The 18830-nt window shown below is 45.2% G+C and overlaps 1 protein-coding gene across 3 annotated transcripts in view; it reads left to right on the plus strand.

The window, feature by feature from the left end:
- The window catches only part of GALNT2 (polypeptide N-acetylgalactosaminyltransferase 2), a 182773-nt gene that overhangs the window by 114903 nt on the left and 49040 nt on the right, over positions 1-18830 (plus strand). For 2 of the 3 annotated variants that reach the window (XM_035008429.1, XM_035008430.1), the window contains one exon: positions 2048-2201. In XM_035008429.1, coding sequence (XP_034864320.1) covers positions 2048-2201 — 154 coding nt within the window. Of the gene's footprint in view, positions 1-1144; positions 1293-2047; positions 2202-18830 lie in introns of those variants that run through there. The other variant, XM_035008431.1, reaches the window with a different exon arrangement.

Below are 18830 nucleotides of genomic sequence, written 5' to 3' on the forward strand. Positions count from 1 at the left end.
TGGCAGAAAATGCTAACCCTCTGGCTGGCTCCCATGACCAGACATTTATCGGGGGACAGCATAGTCACAGCCAGAGAGCTCGTGAGTTTTGAAACTGCTTTTCCATTTGAGAGACTGGACCTTTGTGACCCCAAGTATCATTTCCATGGCAACCAGCTGCGATGAGATGGGGGGTTTTGACCTCGCAGGACATTTGCAACAAGAAGCAGATGAGCTTTTAGATGGAAAATTTACTGTATGGCCTTGAACAGATCTCCTATAAGTGAATCTCAGTTTCCTCATCTCTGAAATAGAGAAAGGAACCGGACATTCTTTTGATCCATGTTGGAAAAGCATGTATGTAGGTATTGTTGATCTTTACTTAACCAACCCAACCAACGTTTGACGTGAGGCAGAAGAGCTATGGCCCGCACACATTGGTCTGTTCTGGGTAGCAGTCAACAGGCCTGCTTTCACCTCTCTGACCAGCACCTCAGTCTTTGTTAAACTGGCTTCCTGGCTGGTCCTGGACAGGCGAGCTCACTGCCACCCCAGGGCCTTTGCACTGCGGTTCCCTGAGTATTTTCTTATGTTCTTCCCGGAGGGCTGTGTGGCCCACTCCCTCCCTTTGTCTGGGTGTTTGCTCCAGGTCACCCTCTTAGAGGGCCCCATCAGACACCCCATATGAAACAGCAGCCCCCGAACGGTCTGCCCCTTCGTGCCTTTTCTTCACAGCACTGTGACCACCTGGAACTTCATGAGCTTCATGGGGCAAGGCTGTTATCATGGTTTTCTTTTTGAGTTTGGCTTGAATTTGCTACACCTACCAAACTGGCACATAATAGGCCATTAAATCCTCATGAAGAGCCTTTTTTCATTGTTTTAAATTTATTTATCTTTAGGAAACTGTTTCAAGTTTCAAAACTTGACCACGATCATGAACGTAGTGAGTGGCAAGCAGCCGTCTAAAGCCAGGGTGGCCCTCAAGTCCTGAACTTTCTCTTTGCTTTCCGCCTCTTTCCCTCTGCGAGCTGATGCCTTCGCATGCTTCCCCAGGTTCTGCCCTCATTACGCCCAGGCTTGTCCAGGCTCGCCCCACGCCACAGCGCTCTCTTTCTTCTAGATCCCAGGCTGCTGCCAGCAGGCACTGGCACCAGATCCTAGTAAGTGCTCCCCACTCCACTGCCGTGTTCCTGGAGAACCCCGTGCTTGGCCTTCTAGAGCGGCGGCTGCATATCCGATCATGAGTCAGGGCGCCGCACGCGTGGACCGGCCACCATGCCTCCGTTCCCTCTGGACGCGTGTGCTAGGAGGTGTGTGTGGTAGGAATATCTTCGCTCACCCCCTCGTGGGGACACACATGACAGCCACTCCAAGAAGAATCCCTGAGGGAGTCTCACCAAGGGGTGTTCTTGGGGGTATTATTCCTTGTTGAAACATTTATTTCTGTGGGGCACCTGGGTGGTCCCGTTGGTGAAAGCATCTGACTCTTGGTTTCGGCCCAGGTCCTGATCTCGGGGCCGTGAGTTTGGGCCCCGCACTGGGCTGCACACTGAGCACGGAGTCTGGCTGGAGAGTCTCCCTCTCCCTCTGCCCCTCCCACTCGTGTGCACGCACTCTCTCTCAAAATAAATAAATAAACATTTTTAAAAAGACATTTATTTTTGAGTTACCTGACGTAACACGATGGGATGCCTTATGTTGAATTTGGACATTATCTTTTTCACCATATCTGAGGTGCTTTGGGGCATCACCATAATCCCTGGGCAGGTGGGACAAGCAGATGAAAATCTCCCCTCTTACCGTGCTTACGTATACTTCGGTGGACAGAGACTGTTATTCACTAGACAACACCTGAGGTCCAAGTCTTTAACTTCCCTGTTGCAAACTGTCCAACATATGGACATGATGGTGCTTGCTCGGGCTGTTCCCGGCTAGTTTGTCGATGACGGTTGCTGGGAGAGGAAAACCTGGGCACTTATCCCTAAGGTAGCACAGTTCCTGTGGTGTGTGCTGGCCGTGCTGGGCTCATTTCCCGGTCCCACACCCTCTGCTCTGCTTCTTGCAGGAAAAGTGCGGTGGCGGGACTTTAACCAGGAAGCTTACGTCGGAGGGACGATGGTCCGCTCTGGGCAGGACCCCTACGCCCGCAACAAATTCAACCAGGTGGAAAGTGATAAGCTGCGGATGGACAGAGCCATTCCTGACACCAGACACGACCAGTAAGTACGGAGCTGGGTGTGGGCCCGGGGCTTCACTTGCTTCCCCACAGCCCAGTAAGTAGCTTTTACTGTGCCACTAACATTTTTCTGTTCCTCCGGGCAGCTGACCGTGTGTTGTGTCTTTTACGGGGTGGCAAAGCTAGGAAAAATTCTGAGGCACACGGCAACAGGACCTCACCCACAGAAAGCGACAAGCCCATTTGGGATGGGATTCCAGCGTTGCGGATGCCCCGAGGCAGGATCTGGAGGCTGTGGGTTGCTGGCCAGAGCGTGGGAGTCAGCAGGAGAAAGTTGTGTTACTGGCCTCATGTTCACTCATCACTTGTCATTTCTAAAATCCATCCACATGCACAAGGATCGGTTCCCATTTTTCACAACCTCGTTGGAAGGAAGAAAATGGGAATGCTTGCTTATTAGGACAGTGTTAAGTCGGAAATGCTGTAGGGAGTAGAAAGGGGAAAGAGATGGCCTAGCAGGGTAGGTGTGAAATTGAGACAAGAGGCACAGGGTGACCTCTGACCACAGTAGGAGCTCTTGTCTGCGTCCCTCTATTGATTCTTCAGGGCTCTGGGACCTAAGGGTGGAGGGCACCCTGGGGTTTACCAGGCTCGGCCAGCGAGGTCTCTGGCCATACGGACATGTGCTCGCCACCACTTACGAGGGGAGTGATATCCCTAACCCTACTCTTACCTCTAAGCCTTGCTGGTAAGAACCTCTGATTGGGAGGCTGTTCCCACAGGCTTCGCTCGGGACTCGTCTTGTTTCGGATTGTTAAAAAAACAAGCAGCTGCATTTGGAGGCCAGCTGCTTTCCTGGGTGCTGGGTGGGCGTTCCTGCTCACTGAGTAACTTAGGGAGTCAGTCCTCTGTCAGGGCTGGCACATCGTGGATGCACATCTACTGCAACTCAGACGCTGTGTTCGGGACCTGGGATTCCAGTCGGAAAAGTCTTGGCCTGTCCTGGCGGGTGGGGGATGACAGGTGCACCAGGAAGCAAAGGGATGCAGTACCCTGAGGCTTGGACAGTCTGTTCCAAATCAATGCATTCAGGGCCCCCAGGAGGTGGGAAGGCCAGGAAGGGCCCCAAGGAGGGGTGGGTCCCGAGCTGGAGGCCTCCAGAAAGAGGGTCAGGGACACGGCTGTGACAGGTTGCACTGGGCTTCCCAGGAGCCAGCCAGGGATCCGATTGCTCTGGGTGTGTGTCCAGGGATTGACAGGAGGGTAAGCTGATGAGCGACGAAAGTCAACGAAATTACACACAAACACATCTTAAAGTTTGCCCTTATTTTGTGAGGTAGTAGCGTATGTGGAAAGTATTTTTCTTCTCTCCTCCTGAATTTCAGGGGAACTTGACTTAACTGTGTAGGTACTGGTTAACGGCCAGTGCTCACTCCCTTAACAGGTCTCTTTGCATTCTAGATAGCTCTGTTCACCCATAGCAGCACATAAGGATGTAGATTTACAAGTCTTTGGACTGGGGAAGTAAGCATGCAGTGTGTGTGTGATATATTTAGTATACGAAACATATGATCGATATGTAAATGTATGTGATATTAAAATCCTACCATTTTTCTAAATCCAGTCCAGGAGACTGCTTAATATCTCCTGTGATCCATTCATTCTTCTTCAAGGGCAGTCCTGATGCTGCGCTCCTGGTTAAAGTCAGCATGGTTAACTGTTTAACACCCTCTCTAAAATAGGGTTTGCTGACCTGTGGATCCAAGGACCCCGGGGAGGCCACATGGAGGCTTTGGGACCCTGAAAGTCCCGAAGCTGTGTGTACCGTCCCAAGGTGTGGACATGCCTGCCTATCTGGGGAGAGGTCCCGGGTGCCTGCGTCCCCACCACCATCCATCCCCAGGCTAAATGTGCCAAACGCTCTTTGGGGTGCCCTCACGCCATCCTCCGGACTCATGGCGCTGGACACAAAGGTTGTCCTCATTGCACGGAGAGGAAACTGAGGCTCCTGCTGTGTTAAAACTTGCCCAGTGATTAGGAGCAGCCGACTTAAGGCCAGAAAGGGGCAGTGTGGCTTTTCAGAGGGGCTTGGCCTAAACCCGAGAGAGCGGTTAAAGTTCTAGCAGAATCTAGCTCCGAAACCCTACCTGGTGGCTGGAATCGACTGTTTGGAATCCTGTCTCCGTGAGATGGTGCTCACGTCACTGCACCATTTGGGTATGAGTGGTTTTTCTGCTGTGGCTCTTCCTCCACAGACGTTTCCTTCGAGCTGCGAGAAAGTTTGTCTTTGGTGACGACCCATCAGTGTGTGGGCTATGGTTCTGCCAACATTACCAGCCCCTTGAAAGTCCCCCAAACTATACATAGACAGACATGGCTTCTTTTCAGTTTTTGAGATAGGAGTTTGTCCAAACGGTTGTTTGACTATTCATCTCATGGTGGGATGTGTTATAGGTGGGGCTAATTTGAGTTCCAGCTACTGTGTCACGTTCATTTGCATGTGTTAAAGGAACAGCTGGGATGCCTTCCATGTTTGTTTGACTTCGGCTAAATTAAAGTCTGCCCAAGTCCGTCAGATGCCTGGAATCGAGCCAGTGTGCTATCCTCAAAGTGTGAGCTCGAGGAGAACTGCTCGGATTAAATGTCAGGTTAAGGAGATCAAGTTACCTCTGTGAATCCCCCCACCCCCCACCCCACCGTTTCTCTAATAAAGAGCGATTAAGGCATTTGACCTTCCACACAGATGTCACTTTTTTGTTTGTCTCTGCAGTATCCGCCTTGGTCTAGGATTATGGAAACGTTTGGATTCAGTCTTCACTTGGAATAAATCTGAAAGCAATGCACGTGGTTAATTAAGGACAAGGTTTTTGGAGTCACGCAGATCTTGGTCACAATCCCAGACTCTCCAGTTCTTAATTCTGTGGCCTTTATCATTTATAAGATGACGTCACACGATCACCTCTGGTTACTGTGAGGATTAAGCAGAATGTTCACAAGGGCTGGTTCCTCCTCCCGCGAGATTTTGTGCGAGAGCCACATCAGTGAGGCGGCCCTTGACCTTGACTGCCTCCCCTAGGAATGCAGCCTCCTGGCCCCCATGCCAGCATTCCTAATCCCCCACGCACTTGATTTCTCCATAATTCATATCACCACCTACACACCATGCGTTTGACTTATTTACACGTTCGTCTGTCTTTACGCATAAGAATAGTGAGATAGCATGTCCAGGGCTGTTATTGAACAACTCATGGCACTCCATAAACTCGGTACATATTTGTTGAGTGAGTGTATTGCTTAGCACAAAGCTTGACATATGGTGAGTGCCCACTGAGTCATTAGTGATGTTAACAGTCATAAAAAAAAATAAAGGAGAGTGAGTGAAAGGGAGATTGTTAAGCAGTGGAGATCAGATGAGCCCCAAGATGAACCCCAAATAACTCTACCATGTTTATGTTCTTCAGGACTGGAAGGCACTGCAATTATACTCTACTCCTTATTGTTTGTCGTTTGGGATAGATACAAGGAATCAGGGATTCAGAGCCTTGCAAAAGCAAAAACAAAAGAAAACAAAAACTCCACACATTTGGGCTATGTTTTATTTACCTTTTTAAGTGTATAAAAAAATACTGTGCCAAAAAAAAATCCACACATAGAAGCAGGAAGCCTAGAAAAGCTTGTGGGAGTGAAATCCTAGATCTGACATACAGGAAACCCTTAGAAATTAGAAAGTGGAAGCCCATGCTATTCTTGAAAGTACAGTTTCTCCACTCCAAAAAAATTTCTTCTCTACCTCATTTAATCTTATTTGAAATCTCAAATAAGCTATCACAACGAAAAGCAAATTAAAAACCAATGGGAATTTCGAAAGTGCTTTTTCAGACTATTTGTTTCTACCCCATCCCACCTCTGGGAAGCTGTTGTTACGGGCCTGGCAAAAGATCATGCAAAGCAGCATCAGACAGATCCACATACATACGTACTGAAGGGGGAAGCCAACAGGACGCACTAATGGATTTGATGAGGGGTAGAGCTCCAAGGTTTATGGCTAGAACAAGGGAAGAGACAGGTTGCCTTTAAGTGAGATGGGGGAGGCTGAGTGGAGCAGGTGTGGGGGACACATCCGGAGTTAACATTTGGACGTGTTAAGTTCCAGATGCGTTGTGTGTGATTGGATGTGTGTCTGGTGTTCAGGAGAAAGGTCTTGGTGGCAGTGTGAATTTGGGAATGGTCTGTATGCAGATGGTACTTAAAATCATGCGATGGATGTCATATCCAAGGCAGGGAACATAGAAATAAGGAGAGGCCCAAAGACCAAGCTCTGGATGACTCCACCATTGAAATTTTCAGCTGCAAATGTGAAGCCAAGGCTAACACTTGGAGTATGGACCAACATGGTAGACCGCTTACTATTTCCTATGGGTGATGAGAAGTGTTGCCTTCTTAGAGTAGGGGTAAGAGAAAGCCTCTCCAGCATCCAACTCAGAAGGGTTTGTGTTGTTTGGCTTTTATTTGCATTTGAGCGTGTGTTGTTTTGTTTGCCCGGAAATGTGTCTGATGGGAAAGTCAAGTCCGGAAATCAAGTGCAACCCAAGAAGTTTGTAGAATATGGTTCTGTCCTTCTTCTTTTCCCTGTCAGCCAAACACCATTCCTTTTCATTTATGTATTCAAGTCGCTAAAATGAGAACTGCTTGGTAAAAGAACAGGTTTTGCTCAGGTTGCAAAAGTTAAATGATTAGAAAGTTTCTCTCTGTGTCCCCACCCTTTCCTTTGATCACTAAATTAAAAATGAAGGGTTTTGAAGCTTTTTTGAATTGAAAACTAAAATACTGCTCCTGAGAACAGGCCTATCTCAACTGCATCCCACAAAGGATCCTTCTCTCAGAAAGAAGTGTATCCAAATTGCCCACCTAATGGATTCATCTGGCAGGCTCGAAATTGAGAAAACGCTGTTTTTACTCTGTCTATAAATTAGAGTTGTAAGGTTTGGTTTGGTTTTGTTCAGGATCATCACTGAAGAGCTGTGTCTTGAACCAGTGTTTTTAAATGTCTGGCCGTAATGCTGCCCAAACACAGAGATCAGGACTCGTGAGGGGGCCATTCTCCCTTTCTTTCTTTTATTTTTTGGAAAATTTCAACAACAGAGCAGGCATGTAAGTAATGGGCTGTGCTGTTTATTCTGGCTGGAATGTCAGCATTGATGTCAGTTGTTTTAAGAGTGGCCGATCAGGATTAAAGGTTGTGGGGAAAAATATAATCTAAACTTCTCATTGCTACTGTGGAAGCCAAGAAAAAGTTTTCTACGTAAACTCAGCTGCTTGGAGGGACACTGGCATAAGCAATCATTTTGGACTCAAGAGTTTGATTTTTAGGAGAGCAGAGGACCTGGGGAAACAAGAGAAGTGCATCTCTGATGGGAATCTGGCTCCTCGTGAGTGGGTGCACGAAACGGGGGGCTCTTAAGGGGGCCCAAGGCTTTGTTTTCATTGCACATTTTTTCTTATAAAAGTGGTGTCTTATGAACACGCACAGCCAACCTCCTGACGTGGCACCTGCTTTGGAGCAGACTGTTCAGAGCACCTGCTCCCTCTGCAGCTCGGTAGGGCTCAGACCCGTGAATGCCCAGCCACCCGCTTTGCAGACCGAACTGCACTTCCTCTGTCCCGCCAGGCAGGGTCCTGGTGGAGGAGGCAGGCGCTGCACGAGGTATGCTCTACGTTCAAGTGGCCTTGTGGGCATTTGTGGCCAGTGGGGCAGAGGGAGTTTGGCTGTAGTATAACAGCAAGCCTTTAGAGTCTGTTCGATAATAACAATAACAGAATCTTTATTGGACATTTTATCAGTCATGGCCTATGCTCAGCCTTTCATGCGCATTGATTGTATTTAATCTGCTAGCATTCCTGCCAAGTAGGTAGGGAGATTATTCTTCTGATGGCATCATCCGCCGGTCTCCAGAAGCCCGTGAATTGAGAGCCCGCCTCGAGAAACTGCAGGAGCCTCACCCAGGAGGCAGAGTTGCTGACCGCGTGCTGGACGGACGTGGTTTCCCCCTTTGTTGTGTTGTCAGCAGCAGCACATATAGGGCATGGCAGGCACTTGGGATATCCCAGCCCCCACTAAGGCACCACCTATATCTAGAGCTCCGAGCCCCTGGGAAGTCCGTGCCATTGATGGCTTGTCTGCGGGGTGGATGGGGAGCCTCGGAAGCTGGGCCACTTGCCTGTGGCTGAGCACGGCGGTCAGTGGAGGAACCCGAGCAGCAGACACCTGACCGCCCACTCGGAGTTCCGTCTCCAGTGTGGCTGCTTTGCCATCATTCTTCACGGGTGTCTTTCCCACTCCTGGTTTTCAGGCATGAGTCCTGGCATGAGACCTAAATGCACCTAAAAAGCAGCAAGAGTTGGTGACTTAGAGCCAAACGCCTAAGACACATCAGCTCTCTGCCAGCCACATGCTGATGGAATCCTGAGAAATTGAGAAGAAGCAAGGTTTTTGTTTCTCTCCTTCCAGTCTCAGGTTCTCCAGGGAACGTAATGGAAGAGTGTGCTCTGTTTCCGTTCCCATGGGAAAGGTTGTCTATCTTTTCCCACGCTTTCATTTCCAACCTTTTTGTTCTTATATTTAAAGCATATCTCCTGTGAGTAGCAGCTAATTGGGTTTTGGATTTTTATCCACTGTGACAATCTTGTCTTTTTAATTACAGTATTTAGTCCTTTTACATTTAGTACAAGTTCTGATGTATTTGGATTTAACGCTAGCATCCCTCTGTTGGTGTCCTATTCCCACCACCTGCTTTGTGTTCCTTTTCCTCCTCTTTTCTGCTTCTTTTGGTTTAAGTATTTCCCCCTCTATTAGCTTGTTGCATTTTTTACTTAATGGGACTCTAATATAAATGAATAATTTTATTATTTCCCAAACAATGCACAGACCTTATAGCTCTTTATCCCATTAGCTTTCCTCTCCCCTTTGACACTCTTTGTTGTCATATGGTTTAATTCTCTCTTTATGTGTAAACTCCACAGGACATCTTCTGTTGTTTTATGCAGTAAATATCCTTTCAATTTATTCATATATTTATGTTTCCATTTTTCCTCATTTCCTATAATTTTCACTTTTGCACCTGACCATTTTTCATCTGTCTGAGAACTTCTGTTTGTACCACTTTTCTGGCAATGAATGCTATCCTTTTATTTGTCTGAAAACACCTTTATTTCACTTTTAGTTTGGGGAAAAGTATTTTCACTGAATTTAGAATTCTAGGTTGACAGTACTTTGGGCACATTTATGTAGTCGTTCTGTTGTCTTTGGGCTTCCATTGTTTCTGGTAAAATATCAACCGTTAATCTTACTGTAGTGGTTTTTTTTCCAGGCATTTTAACTTTTTCCTCTAGCTGCCTTAAGAAATTCTCCTTTGTCTTCGGTTTTCAGAAATTTCACTGAAATGTGCCTAAGTGTTTTCTTTGTATTGAACCTGTTTGTGTTTGTAGATTTCCTGAATCTGTAGCTTCATGTCTTTGGTAAAGTTTTGCTTGTGCCCCATTTTCTCTCCCCACTTCCTCTGGGCCTTAATTACATCTTTGTTAGATATTTCTAAATGTCCTGTGCCCCTCTTGTGCTCTTTTTCTTTTATTTATTCTTTTTTATTCCCTGTGCTTTAATCTAGATATAATTCTATTGGCCTTCCTTCTGGTTCACTGATTCTTTCCTCTGCTATATCTGTTTTGCTTTTAAGTCCATCTACTGCATTCTTAATTTTAGTGGTTGTGTTTTGTTGGGTATGAACAAATATAGAGATATTTAAAGGCCCTAGCTGGTGTTTTCATCCTCCAAAGAGGATTTAGTTTTGCTCCCTGGCAGACAGTTAAAATAGGGTAGATCACCTGGGTCAGGTCTGGAATTGAGCTGCCATAAAGCTGGATTTCAGTCTTTTGTAGAGTGCTGGTGAATTTCCAGTTCTCTTTTGCTACTAGGAAGTAGCCCTTTGGGATTCCACCTGGAAGTCCGGGATGTTTATTAGGGCCTCTTTTCCTTGGCAAGACCTGAACTCCAGTTCTGGCCTCCCCAGCTCCATGCCACCTGCAGAACCTTGGCTTGCCTCCCTACCTGCAAAGTCCTCACTTCTGCTTGGCTTATCCAGTCTCTTGGCTTCACACTGCTTGAGGGGAAGAGGATCAGAGAACATTGGCCTTACTCTGGGGGCCTCTCCTCTTTCTGAAAACCTGGCCCCGTAACATCCAGCTGCCTCGTGAAACTCTCCAGTGCCTTCAAACAGATTTTTTTTGGTGTGTTTCATCCAAAATTTCTAGTTGCTTTTAGTGGGTAGATTGGTCTATACCAAGAACTTTACTGTCACTGAAAGCAGGGAAAAAAAACCTGAGTGTTCTCTTTGGAATCCAAATTCAGTCTGAATCTTGAGAGTTGATAGATTTTGCCCTGAGCAGCACTGTCTGTCACAAATGAAAATAAATAGAAATAGCTGTGGACTTCAGTGGTTAATGGCTCTGTCACTTAACTCCCAAACTAGGGTTGAAATAATCTCTGTAAACTCTGGGTTTCTCACCTGCAAAACCATGATAATGCATGCCCTCTCCATCTTACACATTGTTATTAGGTTCAGACATCTGTGAAAGAACTTCATAAGCTGCAAACAACTACACAAATACAGGATATTATTGTATTGTTATTCTGAGTGACTAGCAGCTTATGTACATGAGAAATCAGCTTTGAGCAAAGACTGAGTTGTTACTCTGTTAAGCTTTGCTCTCGATACGTGCATCCCATTGAGGGCAGACGTTCCACCTTCTCTGTATGAATGCCTCCATTGTGCTGAGGGGTAAGTGGGTCTTCTCGTGCAAGCGTGACATTGGAGAGTGTCGTTATCGACCAAAAACAGTTGAGGCAATAACTTTGAAACAGCGATTCCACCTATTTTAGAAAGAAATTAGAGCAAGAAAAATGGGGGTCATCAGCATGCTGTTGGTAAATGAGATGAATCTCTGGGTCCAAACAAACCCTCCTCTGTTAGCCACCCACTTGAACGCATTTCTTCACCATCACCATGTAACTGTTAAAAATTTTTCTTTTCGGGCGCCTGGGTGGCTCAGTTGGTTAAGCCTCTGCCTTCAGCTCAGGTCATGATCCTAAGGTTCTGGGATCGAGTCCCGCATCAGACTCCCTGCTCAGCGGGGAGCCTGCTTCTCCCTCTCCCACTCCCCCTGCTTGTGTTCCCTCTCTCGCTGTGTCTCTCGCTGTCAAATAAATAAATAAAATATTAAAAAAAAAAAAAGACAAGAAATAAGAAATGTTGGCCAGGATGTGGAGAAAAGGGAACTCTTGTGCACTGTTGGTGGGAGTATAATTGATGTAGCCTCTATAGAAGACGGTATGGAGGTTCCTCAAAAATAAAAACATAGAGGGGCACCTGGGTGGCTCAGTTGATGAAGCGTCTGCCTTCTGCTCAGGTCATGATCTCAGGGTCCTGGGATCGAGCCCTGCATCGGGGCTCCCTGCTCAGTGGGAAGCCTGCTTCTCCCTCTGCCCCTCCCCCTGCTCATGTTCCCTCTCCTTCTCTCTCTCTCTCAAATAAATAAAATCTAAAAAAAATAAAAGATAAAAAATAGAGCTACCCTATGATCCAATAGTTCTACTTCTGGGTATTTATCCAAAGGAAACAAAATCACTATCTTAGAAATATAGCTACACCCCCATGTTTATAGCAACGTTATTTATAGTAGCCAATACCTGGAGCAACCTAAGTGCACATTGATGGATGAATAAAGAAAGAAACTGTGATACACGCACACATGCGCGCATGCGCACACACACACACTGAAATATTACTCAGCCATAAAAAAGAAGGAAATCTTGTCATTTGTGACAACATGATGGACCTTGAAGGCATTATGCTAAGTGACATAAGTCAGACAGAGAAAGGCAAATATTATGTGATCTCACATATAGGTGGAATCCCCCCCCCAAAAAAAAAAACGAAAGGAAAAAGAAGAACAAATTGATAGAAAAAGAGATCAGATTTGTGATTATCGGGTGGGGGTGGGGGGAGAATTGAAGGCAGTTGATCAAAAGATACAACACCCAATTAGAAATAAGTACTAGGGATGTAATGTACAGCATAGTGACTTTAGTCAACACTGGAGTATGCTGTGTTGGAAAGGTGCTAAGAGAGTAGGTCCTAGGAGTTGTCATCACAAGGAAAACTACTTGTCTTCCTTCCTTCCTTTGTATCTGTATGAGATGATGGCTGTCAACTAAACTTATTGTGGTAATTACTTCACAGTATACATTAAGTCGAGTCATTGTGCTATGCACCAATTATATCTCTGTAAAACGGGGAAAAAATAAACAGGTCATTAGGGAAGGTACTCACAGACAGGAAGGCATTTAGGCAAAGATCTGAGGGAGGGACAAGGGAGTGCCATCTGGATAGTGGGAAGGGGTTCCCTTCAGGGGATGTGGCAAGGGAAAGTTCCCTGAAGAGGGAGTGTGCCAGGCACATCAGGGCGGCCGGGAAGCTGGCGTGGCTGGGCAAGGGGAGCAGGAGATGTGACAGGAGTCAGGGCATCTGGGAAGCCTGGAGGCTTATTATAAGGACACTGGGTTTTCCCCCGAGAGAGATGGGAGCCACTGCACGTTATAGAGCAGAGGAGCATCATCTGAATTAGGTGTGTAAAGGATGCTTCTTCTAAAGGCGGCTGTGTTAAGACCAGGCTTATTGGGGCTGGAGTGGGAGATGCAAGGACAGAATCCGGGAAACCCGTGGAAGTGACCCATCCCTGAGCCCCTTGAGCCACTTCCGTCCCATGTGAGTTGGGGCGATAGCAGCAGGCATCTCACGGAGCTGTGGTGAGGGGTGAATGAGTTAACACTTGTAAGTTCCTCAGCATACTGGTAGGTGCTGCATGAACATCAGCTGTGGTTAGGGGAGCCTTGCTGCAAGGACTAGAGGGGAAACTTTGATCCAAGTGGAAAGGTCAAGTGGGCAGTGGAGATATGCGAAAATCTGGAATTCGGGGCACAAGACTGGATAGAAGTTACAAGTTTGGGACTTCGAAACAGTTCTACGTGGTATTTAAAACCATCCCGCTATCCATCCCTGAATTTGTGTTATTAAGCACAGAGGTATTTCTGATCACCAGAATGGCTTCAGTGTTAATAGGTTTGTTCTCCATGGAATTTTTCTCCTTTATGGTGATTGTTGAATTTCCTTTGGTACTTACGCTGTGACCCTTGAAACCAACACCTTTTTATGGTTGATAATACGTTTTTATATTCTCTTCTATTAAGTGCAAAGGCCAAGGTAATTCTTGTTCTTGATACTCACATGCAAGTGCTATGTTTGGACACTGGAAAAGTCCCCGGTTGTTGTTCTGAGCTAGAATGCCTGTCTGGTTCGGGTTGTCTGATCCGTACAGGCCCATGGGACTGTGAGTGGCCCACGTGGCGTGGAGTGCCCTTCTCTTCTTCTGGCCTCCCTTTCAAATGAACTCCTTCCTTTCCTTGCCACTCTTGGTCCAGTCCCTGGCTCCTCCCCTCGGAATTGCTGCAAGCACCTACCTCAGGTGACTCTGTGCATCTCCAGACCCCCCTCCCCAGGCGCCACTCCTACCTGCTCCTTCCCATGCAAGAAATCACAGAAGACCACAGCAAGCGTAATCCACCCTCCTGGCCTTGCATCAGCATCCCACAGCAGCTGGCCCAGCTTCCTCCCCCGGCTCATCCTTCAAGACACAGCTCACCTTGCTTCTTCCAAAGGGTCGCCTCCGACCGGCCCCATGCCAGGGGCTCCCAGCCCTCAGCTGACATCCCCCGCAGCCCATCCCCTCTGTGTGAGGGAGGGGCTCCCTTGTTTCTGGGCTCACATGTTCTTCCTCCAGGTATTTAGTAAGCTTCTTGGGGATAGAGACTGTCTGTACTTATGTAGCTTCCCAGTCCCTCACTTAAACTCCTGAGGAATTCAGAGGTTTTTTTTCACTCCAGATAGATACATGGATAGATTTATTATATAATATCCTTAATTCTGGAACAATACCTTATAATTAAATGCTAATATTTTTTGCGGGAAAACTTAATGGACATTCACACGAAGCGAGATGAATAAAGCTGATAGACCTCAGTCTGGCTCACGTTTTGCTGCCAAATGAATTCAGGTGGGCTCAGGTTTTGCCACAAAATAGGATAGGAGTTTTTTTGTTTTGTTTTGTTTTTTTAAGAGTTTCAAATTTCAGAAGTGTAGATCAGGAATTATGGACTCCTGGTAGGTAAATAAAGAAGCGTAGCAAAGCAAATATACTTCTGCTGCCACATGATGAATAGCAGCTAGACCTCGAGGGGCCAGAGCCTACTCGTCCTGCACTGCATAGTGGGAGATTAAGACAACCCAAGTGATCAGATGTGTTCGCTCTCAGGTATATTAGATGGTGGAGGAGAGGTCGTAGAGGGGAATAGAGACCCCAGGAATAGTCTTCAGGCAGCTCGATCTCCTGGAAGGCTTCTGGAGTTACCTGGGGAGGTTTACCCTGGAGATTAACACCTAATGCAGCTCCTCGCGTACTTTGTAACTCACTCACCCTCCACCACTTGCCCCGGATCTCACTTGGTGGCTTCTCATACAATGACTCCGTTGGCACTGTTGACTCCAGAAGCCCGTTTGGAAAGAGGTGCCCAGCAGCACACAGCCGTGTCATATTTCTGAACACGCTTTTGTCACGGCCTCCAGGATGAGGGGAAGAGGGTCCTAGGATTTGTCTATTCCAGGGTGTAAGCAGTTCCAGCGCCGAGGGGCTCAGGGTAAGACACGGATGACAGGGCTGCTGGCGGTGGCGATGACGACACCCTCTCCCATGGTTGGCAAACTGTATCTTAAGCAACTGTCCCCGTTTCATCTGCACAGTAGTGAGCCACCCAGAAGGACCTGTCCTACCTTGCATAAGAGAGCTTGTATCAGACCTCTTCAAAAGACATCTAATTTCTTAAACAGTTTCTTTTTCTTTTGACAGTAGCTTTTAAAAAGTAGATACATGTTTGCTGTATATCACCCCCTCCCCCCAAAAAGGAAACCATACCAAAGAGTTAAAAGGAATGTCACCTGATGTAAAAATCTCAGTAGGCAGGGATAAGCATTAGCATTCTTGTGAATGTCCTTCCCGATCTGTCTCTTACATTATCCTCTGATAGTTAGATGCATGTAATTATATAAAAATATGTTACTATATTTGCTCTTTGGCATTCTCCTTTTTTTCACTCATTGATCCATAGGAAACATTTTAAATATAGCTTTCCTTTTTAATGGCTTTATATATTCCATTTTATGTTTATTTAGCTAGTTCTCTGGTGACGGAAGTAGGGATTGTTTCTTTTCAGTTTTAATGCTAACAGTGTTGGGGTGATTATTTTTTTTTTAACCTTTTTTGCCCACTTATTCGAAAGGAAGTCCTGTTTTAAATGTCACTGTATTACTTGGTTCTGAGAATCTAGCAGAATGTATTCCGTGTATTGCTGAGTTTGGCTACTATTTTATTTTGGGTTTTAGATTAAGATTGATAATTGAAATGATCTGTGGTTTCCTTCTCTCCCTGCCTCCCTTCCTCCCTTCCCTTCATCTGGCTTTGGCTTCATGTTTATGCTAACTTTGTAAAATGAATGTTAGAACAATCATCTTTAAAAAAAAAAAAGATGCTTAAGAAAAACTTATTTACAAAGGAATTGTTTCCTGAAATTCACCTATAAAAGCCATCTGAACCTAGAGCCGTTTTTGTTTTACTCAAAGCAGTCTTTTGATGACTTTTAAAAATTCTCTCATGGATGTTGACATATGGTAGGTTTGTCTATCTTGTATTTGAATTAATTTTGATAGTTTATATCTTCCCAGAAGATAAGTTTCGCTCGCTTTTCAAAATTTATTGGCGTGTGTTGTGTGCATATGCACTTAAATCTCTTTTCTCTTTAGAAATGCCAGGGGTTTGTCTCTCTGGGTTTTTTTCCTTCCTCTACTTCTTTGTCTTTTTACCCTTTCTTGCTTTCATCCTTAGGAACCAAGTGCTGGGATTATACGGACATTCTAAGATTTATCTGTTTTCCAGCATATTCATGTCAGCCTGTGTTATTTTATATTTTCTTCCCTCTGCTTTCCTTCCCCCCACCCCCCAGAACTGAATGTTTACTTTATATCTGGTACATTTGTTTCTGAGGGCTGCTTTGGCTGAATTTCCCCTATTATGAAATGTAGCATTATAATTTTTGTTGTTGTTTAAGCCTCCTTTTAAATGACCTTTTATTTCTCACTCATCTGGAATTCTACTTGTGGATTCTTTTTTAATACCATGCTTATTTCGGAGAGAGTTTCAAAACTGTAAGAAATTGATTTTTTTTTTTTTTTTAATGTTTAAACAAGTCGTTTTCTTTCTTTTTTTTTTTTCTCTCTCACTGTATTGTGGTGTAGTCAGACATCGCAACATGATGATTTGACTTGGAGGACACGGAGGGCTTTATTTGTGGTGTGAGATGAGTGATGGCCCTGGTAGCCCCCTGCAGTCAAGTTTTTTGGTCCCTGATGCTATGCTAAGCACTTCGCAAGCGTTACTCATGTCATTCCCGCAACAACTCTGAGGTAGATGCTCCTCCTGGTACTATGGTTTTATACTTGAGGAAACAGAATCCCCAGGTTGCGTAACTCTAAGCAACAGCCGTCTGATCCCAGAGGCTACAATCTTTCCTTCTCATTTCTAGAAATATCTGATGGTTTTTTTTTTTTTTTTTTTTAAGGCCGGTAGTATCTATCATTGTTTCAAAGTTCAAAATTTACCTGTTAAGCCAGCTTGATTAATTACATTCCAAACCTCTTGATCCTTATTATTATCCACTTGATAGAAGAATTTGAAGCCCCTACTACAGTTTGCTGAGTTTTTGTTTATTTCTAAGAGTATTTGCTTGATATGTTAGACTGCTGCGATTCGGGACCTAGAAATGATATATTCATGATGAAGTATACCTTTATTAACATAAAATTACCCTCTGGCATTGCATCTGATGTTTTTCTGGTTTGCCATGCGTTTTACTTTTTATTGTGTTAATTTCCTACTTGATTCTGCTTATTCTTTTTTTAAAAAAAATATTTTATTTATTTATTTGAGAGAGAGAGAATGAGAGAGAGCACATGAGAGGGGGGAGGGTCAGAGGGAGAAGCAGACTCCCTGCGAGCAGGGAGCCCGATGCGGGACTCGATCCCGGGACTCCAGGATCATGACCTGAGCCGAAGGCAGTCGCTTAACCGACTGAGCCACCCAGGCATCCCAAAGGTGTTTAATTTTATTTATTTATTTATTTATTTATTAAGATTTTATTTATTTGCGAGAGAGAGAATGAGAGACAGGGAGCATGAGAGGGGGGAGGGTCAGAGGGAGAAGCAGGCTCCCTGCCGAGCAGGGAGCCCGATGTGGGACTCGATCCCGGGACTCCAGGATCATGACCTGAGCCGAAGGCAGTCGCTTAACCAACTGAGCCACCCAGGCGCCCGAAAATATATATATATATTTTTTAGATTTTATTTATTTATTTGAGAGAGAGAATGAGATAGAGCAAGCACATGAGAGGGGGGAGGGTCAGAGGGAGAAGCAGACTCCCCGCCGAGCAGGGAGCCGGATGCGGGACTCGATCCCGGGACTCCAGGATCATGACCTCAGCCAAAGGCAGTCGCTTAACCAACTGAGCCACCCAGGCGCCCGATTCTGCTTATTCTTGATATATTGTTGTCTTCAATTAGTTTTCTTTTTGCATTGTTGGTGTCATTTTGATTAAGGTTTGTCTTTTGTAAGCAACCAGTACTGTATTATTTTTAGGCCCGCCTGATGGTCTGAAGTGTAATAGAACGCTATGCCATTTTCATGGTGGATCTGTTCTCTGGTTTTTTATGTCATCCTGTTTTTTTTCATGCCTGCTTTTCTCACCATTTTCTTTCCTCTCTCACGTGGAAAACATGTTGTGTTTTACTTTGCTGGTCTTCTGTTTTGTCAGTTGTTTTTCCCTCCCGTGGCTAAGAAAGTTTGTTTCCTATACGGGAGTCAACTAGTTGCACCTTTCCATGTTTATAAAAGTTCAACAAAAACACTGAAATTAAAGGAGTGTTGGTTTAATGCCAAGAATAAAACTGTATATATTTCCACATGACGAATTAATATGCTTTTACTTTCTCCCACTCACTTTCTGGTTTTGTTGATTTACCTGGAATTCGACACAGATCATTGTTGAAGTTATTTTATATAATCATTTTATTATATTTTATATAATGATTTTTTAAGTGGTGTTTCATTTGCACCACCATATATTACACAAGCCTGTTTCTGTTACTGAAGTAGTTTTCATGCATCCTACCATATCATGCCGTAAGTTGAGTCTTGGTTGTATTATTTTTTTTAATTTATTTATCTTAGAGGACCTTCAAATGTATTTTCAGGCAGCTCAGATAACTGAAATGCTCTGTGAGCTTGCTCACCCTAAGAATTACTTTCCACTCCCTACGGACATGAATGGTAAATTCACAATGCACAGAATTCCTGTGGCGTGTCTTTTCTTGAAACTCCTATATGTTGTTTCATGGTTTTCTGTTTAGTATTCTGATCGGGTTCATTTACTGTGTTGTGTCGGTTAGGATACTTTAAGCAA

The sequence above is a fragment of the Mirounga leonina genome, unplaced genomic scaffold, assembly GCF_011800145.1.
Source record: "Mirounga leonina isolate KUSES-001 unplaced genomic scaffold, KU_Mleo_1.0 Mir_152, whole genome shotgun sequence".
NCBI lineage: Eukaryota > Metazoa > Chordata > Mammalia > Carnivora > Phocidae > Mirounga > Mirounga leonina.